This window comes from Mytilus galloprovincialis, chromosome 1 (genome assembly GCF_965363235.1).
Source record: "Mytilus galloprovincialis chromosome 1, xbMytGall1.hap1.1, whole genome shotgun sequence".
Classification (NCBI taxonomy): Eukaryota; Metazoa; Mollusca; class Bivalvia; order Mytilida; family Mytilidae; genus Mytilus; species Mytilus galloprovincialis.
The window spans coordinates 68,815,025-68,831,490 of record NC_134838.1 but is presented as its reverse complement, the minus strand read 5'-3'; the positions used below and the strand labels follow the sequence as shown (position 1 = coordinate 68,831,490).

Here is a 16,466-nt window from a genome sequence, read left to right as displayed (position 1 = left end):
ATACATTACTATAAATAAAGTGTTTGCTTTTTACTATCAATTATCAGTAACCTAATCAATACACGGCGGTCATTGATATTCATACGATATAGACCCCTCTATTTAGTATACTTAGTGACCCGATGAATTTTTGTAAAAGATTTTATGACTGAAGAATTTCAGAAAAGGTATCAAAAGTTATATAGGTACTTTTGGAAATGACAATTGTTTTTCTAGCCCGGCTCCTATTTTTTTTCCTCCAAAACTCCTATATTTTTTTTCTATTGATTTTAATAATGTTAGCATTTATCTGTATATTATGAACATACATTAATGTAAATAAAGTGTATTCATCGGCGGATCCAAAGGGGGGGTCCGGGGGTTGGAACCCCCCTTTTTTCACCGATCAATGCATTTAAATGGGGGCATATAGATGGAACCCCCCCTTTTAACCTGTGTTGGGATCCCCTCTTTTTAAAATGGCTTGATCCGCCCCCCTCTTTTTAAAATGGCTGGATCCGCCCCTGGTATTTGCTTTTTACTATCAACTCTCAATTTACTAAACGATCCACGGCGGTCATTGACATATTATATAGACCCTCACTATATAATAAACTCAGTGACCGCCGTGGATAGTTAACTTGAAAATGATAGCAGATAGCAAATACACGTTATTCATTGTCTTTGGTATGTACAAAGTACAGAAAAAACGCAAACCGGATGTCTAGTCTGACTTAAAATTTCGTCCAATGACGGAAAAATATGCGGACGCAGTTTTTTTCGTTTTTCTCCCAAAATAACCCAAACTGAATAATCATAAGAATGGATGACAAATGCGACAATACATGGTACCTATAGGACACAGAGGCATGATGATTAATTTATTGTGGAAGGAAGAGAAGCGACACCCAAAATGAGGTCTTCTCCTTTAATAGTATAGATTTCAGGATACATTCTCTGTGAAAAAGGGGTTGAGTGTACGGAAACTTGTTGAACCGCTCACCCTACCGTCTGTCGTATTTGAATTTTAATTCTTGGTTTAAGCATACAAACAGGTTGTCGATTTTCTCGTATACTACTTGGTATTTATATAGTTTCCTTTACAGATTTTTGAATGCTGTGCGGAGACATATATATGTGAGGAGCTGGATCGGGTCGGGTCCTTCTTTTCTTTTCTTTTCCTTTTTTTTGATATATATCAAAACCGTTTTTTGCTATTTTTATTTATTTTGCCCTTTATTCTTTATATATACTAGTGTTGTCAATGTAGCACACAATTATTCTGCCTATTTTTATCTATGCTTCATTTGTTTCCCCTTAATATTTTTTTATTCGTAAGCAATGAAACTTCTTATAGAATAATTGAAAATGAGATATAACTTTAAATTGACAAAGAAAACTTTTCTATGAGCTATTTAAAAGACTTTAATTTCAATTTTTCAATTTCAATAATAATTTTGGTCAGGTCACGTTTTTCCGGCGACGATTGCCGACTTTGCCACCCGTCCTCTTATTTTTCCAAAATAAGTAAAAGTTACTGTTAGTATTAAATTGTACGTACAATTGCAAGGACAAAGCAGTGAAGGACACACTTCATGGAAAGGATATTGAAAGACCCTTAGAATATGGCTATTATATCTATGAATATATGAAGGACATATTTTGTCCCGGCCCGGTATTCAGTGTTACTTAATAAAGGGGCACTAGCTACGAGATATATAAAAAATATAATACATTATTTTTTTTTGGCTCAATCATTAATGAAATGCGAATAGTGAAAAATTAATTTGATTTTAGCAGCCAGTGTGGTTCAATTTTGTCAAAATAAGCTAAAAAATATTGATTGTGAATTATTCACTTGCAAGTGAATAATTCGACCTCATTGAATCCATATTCATGTGAAGTTTAATTTAACCCCTTAGCTTGAGATGGATAACACGTGAATTGTATGTGTAAAGTTAGTTAAACAGTTAAAGAAAAGAATGTTAACATTGAAAGTGAAACAAAGGTAAATCATTTGATTGGCTGATCCGACCCACACAAATCATTCTCAAGTTATACCTGTAGTTGTAGTTGTAGGTAAAAACGATGATAAACATTTTATTTTTTCATCTGTGATAATATGAAAGACGGCCTAGAATAATCCAACAGCACGAGTTTGCTTAATCTATTTATATCAATATTTATGTTTACATCGCTTATATGGTCATCGGATGACTTTAGAGGTCAACTCGAGAATTAATTAGATGGCGCCTATAGACTAAAATACACACGAAACGAAGCTCTGTCGTATGTTCATGCCTGTGCCATGTAACTGTTAAGTTTTAATTTTAGACTTTTGCTAGTTTGGATAAATGTTTTACATAGTTATAAATCAAATATGAGAATTTGATTAAAATCGGTGAACACGAATTTGAAAGCTAGTGCCCCTTTAAAGTATGGGTAAAATAGAGACAAATATATATTAAAATTGCAAAATTTTGTAAATTTGTACTAGCTATTGTTAATTAAACTAATATTGTTTCAACCATTAATATGTCCATTTGAAGTTTACTGTCTTCCTTTAAATGCTTTACTTTTTCAAATGATTCTCAAATGTATATGTTAGTGAATGTTTATAATGTTCACTGCATTACTTTGATACTTTGTTATTTTGTTATATTATGAATACTTATGTAGTATTTGTTATTGTTCACATACCCCTGTTGGGGTCTTTGAGAAATAAAAAAACTTGAAACTTGAAACTATTATAGGTATATTTAATCAGAGACATATAATACAATGATTTAATACAATATATATGTTTCTGCTCAAAATATGACAAGCCCGCGTTGGGGAATTTAAAGTATTCCCTATTTACAACTATCAAGTATTTAGAAAAGATCATTTATTAATATCCAGGATTTATTTATATATATACAGTATATTTACAAAATGATGTCCTTGTTAAACTGAATATTAAACTGGAAAAAAATCTTATGTATATTAAGGCTACCGTAATTTGATTTTATTTTGCGGGGATAATTAAGAATAAAGCTAAAAGGGAAAGAACATTTACTTTGGTATCATAAAATCTTACGATCTGAGTGTAATCATTGTTCAGATATATTTATTTTAAGACTTGTTTAAGATTTTTTTTTTTAAATTGATGTATGTTAAATCCTGTTATGTTTTGTGTCGGATGGATCAGTTAAAATGTGTAGTTAGTCATCGACGGCGGATGAATATTCCTGCATCGAATTATTAATTTTGCTTTGTTAAAATGGTGAGTTTTCGATCTGAGGGTAAAACATTGTGAAAACAAACACCACACCTATTTTTTTCTTTTCTGTTATAAACTTTTCTACAATTAATTTGACCTAAACTCAAGGAAATGTCCTCATAACATCAGAAAGTAAGTTTATTTTCTACTGTGCGCATGTCCCCATTGCAGTTGCCACTCGCGCACCTCCCAGAAGAACGATAAAATAATCAACTAAACGAGATATTATGACCTTAAAATAAAGAAAGCAGTTCAACAACTGATTACATTATGCCCTCTCGTTACTAAAATAGTCTTTTGCAATCCCATTTAAAAATTCTGAGCGAGTTCCTACGGTGACCAATTCCTCGGACGCGCAAGTCCAAAGCCGGACGCATGTCATCTGAATCCAATTTGTTTTGCGCATGTTGACGATTTTTGACAGATAAATAGAAAGCAAGAAACACGTGGAATTGTTTTCATAAATTGAGTCGTTTTAATATGACTAGATTATCAAGGCTTTCGCCTTTTTTCACAAGGTGCATAAAATAAACATAAAATGGCGACCATTTAAAATTTGAATTAACTCCCTTACCAATGATATTTCCTTTTTTACACTACAAACTGCAGTTGAAGTTGGTGACACTGATGCAGACACTTATAAATAGATATCACACAGGATTAGCACAAATATTGAAAATCATTTTAATGATAAATCTTTAATTCTTATGAGAAACTACTCCAGAAAAATTGCAAAAAAGGGCAAAAAGCAAGTCCACAAAATAATAAACACAAACCTAAACTTGCATGATATTTATTCCTTGACAGTAAGAAGGGATTTTTCAATGACATCTTTTATGCCGTCTGCAACTGGTGTTTACAACTCATTCGTCAAACACAACTTGCAATTGCTGATTAAAATAGACATTTTTACACTTGTATGGAAATTTGTTCGCCATTATGTAAACTCACACAGGTTCTCGTAAACTTTGACATCATTAAAAGCATTTGACGTCACAATTAAAAGTTGCTTGATGTCAAAAGGTGATTCCGGGTAGATCAAAGGTCATTCGGAGCAAAATACAGCTACATGTAAATACCAAAAAGTGTGAATACGTTTATGTAGAAGGCTTACAAATGTTTCTAAAAGCTAATAAGTTTCAATGGATAAATTAAACTTGGCAACAACAATATTTGTGTAGTACACTAAAAATGATGATTCAGCATGTCGAGGGCCAGTTGCAACAATGTATATTACCTGTTACCTGCCATTTTATTAAATAACAGAAGTTTTGAGTACAAACAGTAGTCTGCTAAGCTTCATGACCATAGCTCTTAGGACATTGTGATATTTTTGACAATTTAGGTACAATAAATATCAGGATCTAACATGTATAAAACTAGGGTTTTGCAGCTACAGATTGCTGACATGAGGAACAATGTATTACTTTATATATGTACATATCAACAACATTATCTCGAAGATTAAGATTTTTCAACAAAAAGGTCATGTAATACGACTGGTCAGAAGTGATAAGATTTTGACATGACTCTTACCATGTATACACTGTATGTGTTCAAGTGACAATTTTAAACATTGAAAAGATGTGGTATGATTGCTAAATTATGTGGGACAACTATCCACCAGTGTCTGAATGCCATAGATGTAAGCAAATATAAGTCACTTCAGTTTTCAACAATGAGCAAAACAAATTATAGTTTACTTTAAAAGGCTCTTTCAGGAAAATCTCAAACAAAAAAAACCCCAGAGGTAATGTACATGCTTTAAATTTTTGAAATGACTACTGCTTTAATATTGGCATTTTCCAATTAAGGAGGGTTACATTTACTATCACTTGCTGTAGCAATTCTAGTATCTATTCCTATTGCTTAAAAGATGAAATTTAGGTACATTCATTGCAATATTTCTTTCTTTTTGTAGAATGATTGAACAAGAAAAGGATAAAAAGGCTCTCAGAGCTAAATCACAGAAGCAAAGATTTCAACATGGAGTTCAAAATGAATACCATACAGGTGACAACTTCAGAAGGAATTCAGATTGGTCACCTGACTAACAGTAATAACAATGCCTATACTTCGGGTATGATGAGTGACGATATCAGTGAACCCAGTTCTCCAGAGAGTTCATTTGATGCCAACGACTTGTACAGTAATGCTGTTAATGATGATGTAACAGCACAGTTGGCTGCAGCAGGTAGCTTTTATTCCATGTTGTGAAGTAGAGTAAAAAACTGGAAAAAATTAGATGCCTTCTAAACATTTAGATTTATGTTTTTGGACAATAGCTTTTTGTCATAAATATAGATTAAATGGCATCTTTAACAAACTTGATTGGATAATGCAGAAAGGACAGTATTTATAAATTGAAAACTAAAACTTTGACAAACATGATTGAACACTCACATTTTAATTTTTATGTTTTTTAAGATATATTGTTCTTAGCAAAATGTGTTTTTAAGTTTCTGACTGGACAACGTTTGTCATGAGTGTGTAGGCTTACCAGGCATGTACCAGGAATTATCAAGGAGTCAGTGATCATTTCACTTCATAGATAAAGATGATAAACTAGTTTGCATCAGTATAGTTGACTTGCAATTACCCTTTTTAAAAACTGCAACAAAAGATTTACCACATATATATGAATTTTGTAATACATGTACATGTAGTATAGCCATCATTGGTATGAGATATTTTCAAATATAAAAAAGAAGATGTGGTATGATTGCCAATGAGACAACTATCCACAAAAGACCAAAATGACACAGACATTAACAACTATAGGTCACCGTACGGCCTTTAACAATGAGCAAAGCCCATACTGCATAGTCAGCTATAAAAGGCCCCGATAAGACAGTGTAAAACAATTCAAACGAGAAAACTAACGGCCTCAAGTTTTGTAGAGGACATGTATTTTTGACTGAAATTATCAAAATATATAAAAGGTTTCAGAAGTTTATTCAGTCTTCCTTATAAACTCTGTTTGAAACGTTACTGGAATAATTCTGCGCCCTTAAGCGGCATATAGCCTATCAAGGTTAATGTAGCAATCAGAGATCGGCCGAATATAATGACTGACATTATTCAGGTTATTTGAAACCTGAGTTATTTTAAAATGTGTTATGTCTCCTGTGGTAATAACTTAGATTTACATTTTATTTTACACAGGACCTATTGGTGTAGCAGCAGCTGCTGCCATTGCATCAGCCAGGAAGAGGAAGCACCCACATCATTTTGAGACAAATCCATCAAAACGTAAACGACAACAGACCAGACTTCTAAGGTTGGTTTGAATGGCATTTCCAAGATATCACTGTTTATAAAACATATACATGTACATGATCTATTTAAACTTATACATCTCCTGGAATCCTTGTAAAGTCATGAACAAATATATTTTTGGGGGGAATAGGATTTCATGGCTAACTTTTACCTATAAATAATCATATCGCGGGCATTATAATGAATCCACGTTACATTTGTAGTTTAGAAAAAAAATCTTAGATAGTTTGAGACAATTTCATTCTAGAATAGTTTGATAGCATTTAGTGTACAAAAAATCAACAAAACACTCTTCAAAGTCATGAAAAAGGATTACATGAAAAAAAATGAATGAACTCTTGGATAGTATTTCAAGTGATGTCAGTAATACATTTAGCTAGCTATATATAGGCTTAATGAAAAAAAAAAAAAAAATCATCTTCATTTAAAATTATTAGGTATGTAACATCCATTTTTAACTTGTCAGAAATAATGGTGTATCACTATTCATGAAAATATCACTTAACACACACATGAAAAACCCTAAAATGAAAGAGGCAACACTTTATTAGTTCATTTCAAAGTGAGGCCTTCAACTTGGAGCAGAAACTCTCTCCTGTCTTTATGGGGGTATTTTTTAGATACATTTTGTCAGCTGCATTTTGTAGATTGAATAATTAATATATACATATTGTTTTCTTATGTACATATATGCTTATTTTAGGAAGTTGAAAGCAACAATAGAAGAATACACAACCAGAGTTGGACAACAGGCCATTGTGTTATGCTGTACTCCTGGTAAAATGTCACAATCTGTTCATGCATATAAAGTATTTGGATCACAACCTCTTGAGAGTGTGGTAGGTTCAAAATGTACATATGAAAGGAGATATTGGGTACGCTTCAATGAGAGACTAATAAAATGAAATTAAGTGGGCAGCATACAGTTGTCAACAATACAAATTTGTCTATACTTAAACTAAAAATGTCATATTTTTGACAGATTTTACCAAATGTAAATGATCTATGAAAAATTTACTGCAACAACAGGGTTGTGGTCATAATATCTCATAGATATTGCAGCAAATATAGAAAACATGTCGAAACTAAGTTGTTCTTATAATGCAGGTTTTTGGTATTCACAGATTTATTTACTAAAAAAATCATTGAACTTTGCCAGACTGAGAGTGTTCGGTTGTAAATAGATGAATTTTGAAAAAAATCATAACTTTTCAGACAAAGAACAACAATGCAAACTCTATTCCTTTAGTTTACTAATATTCATGTATTGGTTTTATTCTTCTTTATAGGGCTGTCTATTATTTGTCTTTGTGTATCCTTCTCAAAACTTAAACATTTCATTTTTCAAAATAAATTTTAGAAATAAGGCAATGATCCATTATTCCATATTTTGAGCACCTTTTTGTGTTTGCCTTGAAGCTAGCTTAGTTTGGACAAATGATGAGCAGTATTGTTTTATTGTTTTGCAGATTAGAAACAACAAACCAATGATCCTTCAGGACTTGGAGACATCTTTAGCAGAACAAGCTCCACCAAGTCAAGCAGATAATTCTGGTTTGCATGAATTACCTCCCCTGGTGATTGATGGTATTCCTACACCAGTAGATAAAATGACTCAAGTAAGATTATGAAAATAGGTCAGGTGTCTTCAAACAGCCTCAGAATCTTTAGAGTATTAACAAGAGTATTTGTATTGGGATTTGTTACAAATGACTAGTGCAAACTATTTTCTACATGTGAATAGGAACAACAAAATGTAATGAGGCATATATTCTTTGGATTGTATCAAGCAATTTATTGATTATTTATCCTCTAGTATCTTATTTACATGTATATAAAAATTTGTGATTAAAACCATGATTTTAAAGAAAACAATTTCATTAAAAAAAAGATATTATGTTCATGGTATAAATTTATTCGTTATACTTTCAATTTGATGAACAAAGGGAAATAACCCAATTCATAATATTGCCAAAGTATGTTATTTTGATGGTAACAAGAGCGCAATTATTTGTTTACATTTTACCGGCAAGTTTCTTACCCCAAGATGGTACTCAGAATAGAATCCTATACGGCTTCTGATTGGATGATACAGGATTGGAATTACATTTAATCGAAAGCTTATCCAATTAGGTGTACAAATTGCCGAAAATCATATTCACATTTTACGAAGTATAGAAAATATCTTCCATTTCTGCACGTCGGAGCCATTAAAGATATGCCTTTTTCATTAAGCGAAAAAAATAGACAATCTTTTTCAACTGCATTTTAAGTCAATTTGAGCCGCATGACCGTATTTATTTTTTTGGTTGTAATGCAACACTGGCATTTCTAGTGACAGGAAGTGCTACCCGTTTTCCCCTAGTTTGAGTAGTCTTCGAGAAAAAAATTACGGAACACCATTGGTACCCTATGGAAAATGCATTAAGAATAATTGCGCTCTTGTAACCTGATAGACACAGTCATGACGTTCCAATATTTGATTTGTAGTTCAACATGTAAAATGAAAGCAATCTGTATCCGTATATTCTAATTTACAGTAAATACATTGTAGATTTTTTTGATAAACTAATTTTGTTAGGTTTCCTCATGTTCCATTGCAAAATCATGAATTGTCTTAATATATTGTTGATTATTATTTTTCAAGCTGCCAATTGTCATTTAAATAAATCATAACAGTTTTTGATTTTAAATTTTTCATTGTTTTATCAAATGTTGATGTAAAAATAAAAACAGCAAAAAAATTAATGTACAGAATTTTTTGATAAAATACCACAAATCATTAATTCAAGATTAAAAATACTTGTGAAGACTTTTTTTTTAATCATGTAATTAGAATTTACAATCATGACAATAGTGAATACAAAAATACATGTACATGTTTGTTAAATATATATATTAACCACAAGAAGTAACTATTTTTTGTTTTTGTAGCACATGCTTAAAAATGATTTCAAGACAATTAATTTAAGTAGAATTTTAACACCAGTCCTGAATATGAAATGAATTTAACTATTTTATGATTTGTTACGACTTTTTAATGTTTTGTATTTCAGGCCCAGCTGAGAAATTTCATCCCAGAAATGTTAAAATACTCAACTGGTCGCAGTAAGCCAGGCTGGGGAAAAGAAGAATGCAGACCACCTTGGTGGCCTTCTGATTTGCCCTGGGCCAATGTCAGAAGTGATGCACGCACAGACGAGGATAAAAAACGGGTAAATGATTACACTCACAGAATATTTGACTCAATGAACAATTTTAACTTTGATATCACTTCACCTCTATCAGAAATTACTGTGAATACAAAAAAGAAGATGGGGTATGATTGCCAATGAGACAATTCTCCACAGGAGTCCAAAATGACACAGAAACTAACAACTACAGGTCACCGTACGGCCTTCAACAATGAGCAAAGCCTATACTGCATAGTCAGCTATAAAAGGCCATGAATTAACAATGTAAAACAATTCAAACGAGAAAACTAATGGCATTATTAATGTACAAAAAATGAATGAAAAAACAAATATGTAACACATAAACGAACAACAACCACTGAATTCAGGCTCATGACTTGGGACAGACACATGCATTCGTAATGTGGCGGGTTAGACATGTTAGTGGGATCCCAACCCTCCCATTAACCTGGGACAGTGGTTTAACAGTACAACAAGAGGGTTGGGATCCCGCTGACATATTGTAATTTATTGTTTAACCAATTGGCATGAAACTTTGTTGAGTTGTTCATATCTATTGACGTAAGCTCCCTTTTCCTTTTTTATAAATTTAGATTTTAAGTTTCTGATTTTGTTGGGGTTTTTTTTCCCATTTAAAAAGGAGGAATTTTCAAGTTTTCAAAGAATAGCTCAATAACACTTTCATCAATTTGCTTGAAACTTTGGTGAATTGTTTATATCTTTTGACATGAGCTTAAATTTTAGATTTTAAGTTTCAAAGTAATGGGGTTTTATTCATTATAAAAAGGGGGATTTTCCAATTTTCGAACAATAACTCGAAAATGCTTTCTATAGTTTTCATGAAACTTTGGTGACTGCTTTATATCTATTGAGATAACCTTCCTTTAGTTTTTCATGAGTTTCTGATATGACATTGAAAAGTAACTGAACTTTATTCTTTGAAAAATTGAAGGGTGTATCAATTGTTCATGGCCCAGCTGTTTGTTTTATAAATTTTCTGATATGCCATACATGTAGCAAAGTTATGGAACTTAAAAGTAGTTGAAAAGTATCATGTGCTCATGGAGCAGCTGTTCATTTACTATTTTAACATTTATATCTAGGATTTCTATCAGTTCTCAATTCATCTATATAAATTATATTGTTTAAACTATGAAGAAATCAGGAGATCACCAAGGCCTAAGAAAGATGGATATCTTCCAAATTTATTTAATATTCAATGATTCTGAAAATATTTAAAAACACTTCAAGCAATAAAATATATCTTCTGAATTCCCCAGCTGTAGTGATTCTCAAAATGACAATTACTGTTGAGATACATCAAAAGACATAACCTTTTTGACTCAGCACAGGCACATGAACAGTTGTCAGGGATAACACTAAACATTATAACATCAGTAACACAATGGGTGCCACATGTGGAGCAATATCTGCTTACCCTTTCGGAGCACCTGAGATCACCCCTATTTTTTGGTGGGGTTCGTGTTGCTTATTCTTTAGTTTTCTATGTTGTGTCATGTGTTCTATTGTTTGTCTGTTTGTCTTCTTTCGATTTTAGCCAGGCATTGTCAGTTTATTTTTGATTTATGAGTTTGACTGTCCCTCTGGTATCTTTTGTCCCCCTTTTTAGCTCACCTGGCCTAAAAGGCCAAGTGAGCTTTTCTCATCACTTGGCGTCCGTCGTCGTCCGTCGTCCGTCGTCGTCGTTAACTTTTACAAAAATCTTCTCCTCTGAAACTACTGGGCCAAATTAAACCAAACTTGGCCACAATCATCATTGGGGTATCTAGTTTAAAAAATGTGTCCGGTGACCCGGCCAACCATCCAAGATGGCCGCCATGGCTAAAAATAGAACATAGGGGTAAAATGCAGTTTTTGGCTTATAACTCAAAAACCAAAGCATTTAGAGCAAATCTGACATTGGGTAGAATTGATAAACAGGGGAAGATCTATCTGCCCTGAAATTTTCAGATGAATCGGATAACCCGTTGTTGGGTTGCTGCCCCTGAATTAGTAATTTTAAGGAAATTTTGCTGTTTTTGGTTATTATCTTGAATATTATTATAGATAGAGATAAACAGTAAACAGCAATAATGTTCAGCAAAGTAAGATTTACAAATAAGCCAACATGACTGAAATGGTCAGTTGACCCCTTTAGGAGTTATTGCCCTTTATAGTCAATTTTTAACCATTTTTCGTAAATCTTAGTAATATTTTACAAAAATCTTCTCCTCTGAAACTACTTGGCCAAATTAATCCAAACTTGGCCACAATCATCTTTTAGGTTAGTAGTTTGAAAAATGTGTCCGGTGACCCGGCCATCAAACCAAGATGGCCGCCATGGCTAAAAATAGAACATGGGGTAAAATGCAGTTTTTGGCTTATAACTCAAAACCCAAAGCATTTAGAGCAAATCTGACATGGGGTAAAATTGTTTATCAGTTCAAGATCTATCTGCCCTGAAATTTTCAGATGAATCGGACAACCCGTTGTTGGGTTGCTGGCCCTGAATTAGTAATTTTAAGGAAATTTTGCTCTTTTTGGTTATTATCTTGAATATTATTATAGATAGAGATAAACTATAAACAGCAATAATGTTCACCAAAGTAAGATTTACAAATAAGTCAACATGCCTGAAATGGTCAGTTGACCCCTTTAGGAGTTATTGCCCTTTATAGTCAATTTTTAACCATTTTTCGTAAATCTTAGTAATCTTTTACAAAAATCTTCTCCTCTGAAACTACTTGGCCAAATTAATCCAAACTTGGCCACAATCATCTTTTGGGTTAGTAGTTTGAAAAATGTGTCCGGTAACCCGGCCATCCAACCAAGATGGCCGCCATGGCTAAAAATAGAACATGGGGTAAAATGCAGTTTTTGGCTTATAACTCAAAACCCAAAGCATTTAGAGCAAATCTGACATGGAGTAAAATTGTTTATCAGGTCAACATTTATCTGCTCTGAAATTTTTAGATGAATCGGACAACCCGTTGTTGGGTTGCTGACCCTGGATTGTTAGTTTTAAGGAAATTTTGCTGTTTTTGGTCATTATCTTGAATATTATTATTGATAGAGATAAACTGTAAACAACAATAATGTTCAGCAAAGTAAGATTTACAAATAAGTCAACATGACCGAAATGGTCAATTGACCCCCTTAGGAGTTATTGTTCTTTATAGTCAATTTTTAACAATTTTCATAAAATTTGTAAATTTTTACTAACATTTTCCACTGAAACTAATGGGCCAAGTTCATTATAGATAGAGATAATTTTAAGCAGCAAGAATGTTCAGTAAAGTAAGATGTACAAACACATCACCATCACCAAAACACAATTTTGTCATGAATCCATCTGCTTCCTTTAATATTCACATAGACCAAGGTGAGCGACACAGGCTCTTTAGAGCCTCTAGTTTAAACTAGTTGTTTTATATCTCAACCCTCCCTCTCCATTGAAATTGTGATCAGTTGATAACAAAAGTCTCCCCTCTCAAACCCCCCAAAAAAGCATTAATACAGAAATAGTATTTACGACTTCTACATTTTCAGGGACTCTAACGAAATGATTCACACAGGCGTTGGTTCACCACATGGAATTTAATTTGACTTCTACATTTGTATAATGCTGTTTTGTACTTTAGTTCTTGACATGTTCAAAATTTTTAACTAGATGTATCGATTTGTTGTGGCTTTTATTACATTGAAAAAGCTTCTTTACAGTAATAATAACTAATAATGATGATATTGTATTTATTTACAGGTATCATGGACTGAAGCTTTAAGAACAATTGTTAAGAACTGTTATAAACATCATGGACGAGACGATCTTTTACATGTGTTTCAAGATGATAATCAGAGTAGTGCTAATCAGACGCACCATGTTCACCATCAGCCACAGAACTTTGGTGGAACAATGGTACAGACCATTAACAATCCTGACGGTACAGTGTCGATTATACAGATAGATGCAGCACCACAGTCAATTGTCACTTTACCTGATGGCACACAAGCCACTGTTGTACAATGTGTAAGTAGATATCATCTCCAGATAATAGAGTTGCACAGTATATATTTGTCTGTACATTGTTCTGTCTATCATCACTACAATTTGATAACATTTTCTATCTTTATTGACTCCCTTCAAATTTGAATGAAGTTATATACTTATATACATATCAAATCTTTGGACAATTGAAATTTTCAACTTATTTAGTCAGGGAGAATCAGATTTTTGTTTCTCTTGTAGGAGAATCAACAGGGGTTTCATTATCTTTCATGATGACTGGTACTTTCCACGTTTCTAGGTGGTACTTTTTAATTTATTTTCATGAATACCTTATGTAAAAATTCCTACATTTAGGAGGTACTTGTCAATAGCATAGGAGGGTAAAAGTACCAGGTACCGCCTCCTATTGAATGGCCTGAATCAAATATCACATATTTATAAACAAATCGTCGATAATTTATTCAATATATCCCATTTAATATGTTTTAAGGGAAAAGTTGGGGTTATGCTGGTTTTGCTCTGTCGGTTACCATATTTTGTAACAAAATTTTATTATTGCCTGAATATTTCACCTATACCTTTTACAAGATTTTCATTGGATTTTATTAACTAGTTGAGAATAGGTTTTAAAAGAAAGACATGTTAAACAGTTACTGAAGCAGGGGAAATAACTATTATTAGATTGTAACAAAAGTATCTATTGAGCATTCTGGCTTTATTGTTTGTTATGATTAATGTCTTGTTAACAATTTCTAAAAGGGAAATGTAGTATATATGCTTTGTTAATGAAATATTGTATTATAAATGTATAGATATAAGAAGATGTGGTATGAGTGCCAATGAGACAAATCTCCATCCAAGTCACAATTTGTAAAAGTAAACCATTAAAGTCTTTCAAATTATTGATAGAAAATGATTTACAACTGAAGTTTGCAACCTTAGAGAAAGACAATGAAGTTCACACAGATACAATTTATCTTAGAAAAGAATATAATTGAGATGACATATTAAAAGAAAAAAAGCATTAACATATTTATAAACGCAATTTATATATTATAGAATATATAGTTATAGAAAATAACTTTAATATATATTTATGTCATTTTGAATAGATAAATACACCTCAGCATGAGGCAACACAAGCAGTACAGACATTGGCTGAATCATCATCCAATCAAAATACAGATATGTCCCAGTCATTTAACAGTCAGATTGGTACTGTAAGTCTAGATATGGGTGGTGATAATCCTTCACAAATGGCAGCTCTTCCAATAAACCAGAATGGTCAAATCGTATTTACCAATGATGGACAGATAGGAGGTATATAAAAACAAATTAATATTTAATATTATTAACTGACTTCACAAAATTTATGTCAGAAATTGTTTTTGTGTATAAAATTGGTATAAAAATATCCAGTACCTGATACTTTTTTGTGACAAGAATGATAATTGACTTTGTAATGCTATAATTTGAATCCTACACATGCTTGGTAAAGGTTAAAAAATATATCTCATAATATAATTGGGCATGAAAAGAACACTTTTTACAAAATTTCTTTTTAATTTTTTATGCCCCATATATGGATATTATGTTTTCGCGTCTGTGCGTCTGTTCATTTGTTCGTTCGTTCGTTCATCACACTTCAGGTTAAAGTTTTGGTCGAGGTAGTTTTTGATGAAGTCGAAGTTCAAACAGCTTGAAACTTATTATACATGTTACCTATGATATGATCTTTTTACTTTTAATGCCAAATTAGAGATATTCCCCAATTTTCACAGTCCATTAAACATAGAATGAAAGTGTGGATAGGGCATCCATGTACTGAGGACAAATTCTTGTTTTATTATCATTTTATTCACGACACATCTTAGCATTATTAGCAAATAAAAAAAAAAAAGACCTTGATTTACCTAAAAAAGTTATTTTCAATTTATAACATCACATTGAATAAATTATAATATAAGTAAACTAAATTAATTTCTTGACAATTTTTTTTTTTATAATTGTTCAATATTAAATGCATAACCCAACCTTCTGCTTTATTCTTTTCAGGAATAGTAACTATCCCTGTATCCATGTACCAGTCAATGACAGGAACGTTAACAGCCATCGATCCCTCACAGCTGTCTCATTCAACGCCACAACTCACACAACAACAAATACAACATATACAACAACAGCTGCAGCCTCATCTTGCCCAACACCTTGGTCAGATAACCATGGTCTCGGCACCTAGTGAAACCTCTCCTATGGACATTAAACCACAAACATCATCAGTACCTGATGCCACTCAGGCTGTTGAAGTCATGACTGTTGATCAGCCACAGTGAATCTTGTTGTTTTGGTGCATAATTATAAACTTTATGTTTTTAAATTGTTGTTTTTGGCTTTGACAAAAAATGCTGTGTTCCCAGTTGGACAACTTTCATTTTTACTTTGTTAGATTTATTTTTAGGTGATGAAAGACAGTAAATATATGGAAGTCATTAAAAAAAAACTCAATCAAAGGAAGCATTATCTGAGTATAGATTTATGAGTTCTTTTATTTTCACTATTTTTCTGTTTGAAAGATATTGTTCAGTTTTCCTCATCTTCATGGTGTATGAAAACTGCTTAGTATTTTCAGATGGATCAGACAACCTGTTGTTGGGTTGCTGCCCCTGAACTGGTAATTTTAAGGAAATTTTGCTGTTTTTGGTTATTATCTTGAATATTATTATAGATAGAGATAAACTGTAAACAG

General features: G+C 32.4%; 1 protein-coding gene across 1 annotated transcript; it reads left to right on the top strand.

Moving 5' to 3' along the window:
• Positions 1–3,149: 3,149 nt before the first annotated feature.
• On the top strand, positions 3,150–16,246 carry LOC143082526 (DNA-binding protein P3A2-like). Its single transcript, XM_076258245.1, has 9 exons — positions 3,150–3,244; positions 5,163–5,435; positions 6,407–6,521; positions 7,224–7,359; positions 7,990–8,139; positions 9,577–9,735; positions 13,475–13,741; positions 14,833–15,040; positions 15,776–16,246. Exons 2-9 carry the CDS (start codon positions 5,228–5,230, stop codon positions 16,051–16,053), a joined length of 1,521 nt encoding a protein of 506 aa, XP_076114360.1. The 5' UTR covers positions 3,150–3,244; positions 5,163–5,227; the 3' UTR covers positions 16,054–16,246.
• The last annotated feature ends 220 nt before the right edge of the window (positions 16,247–16,466 follow it).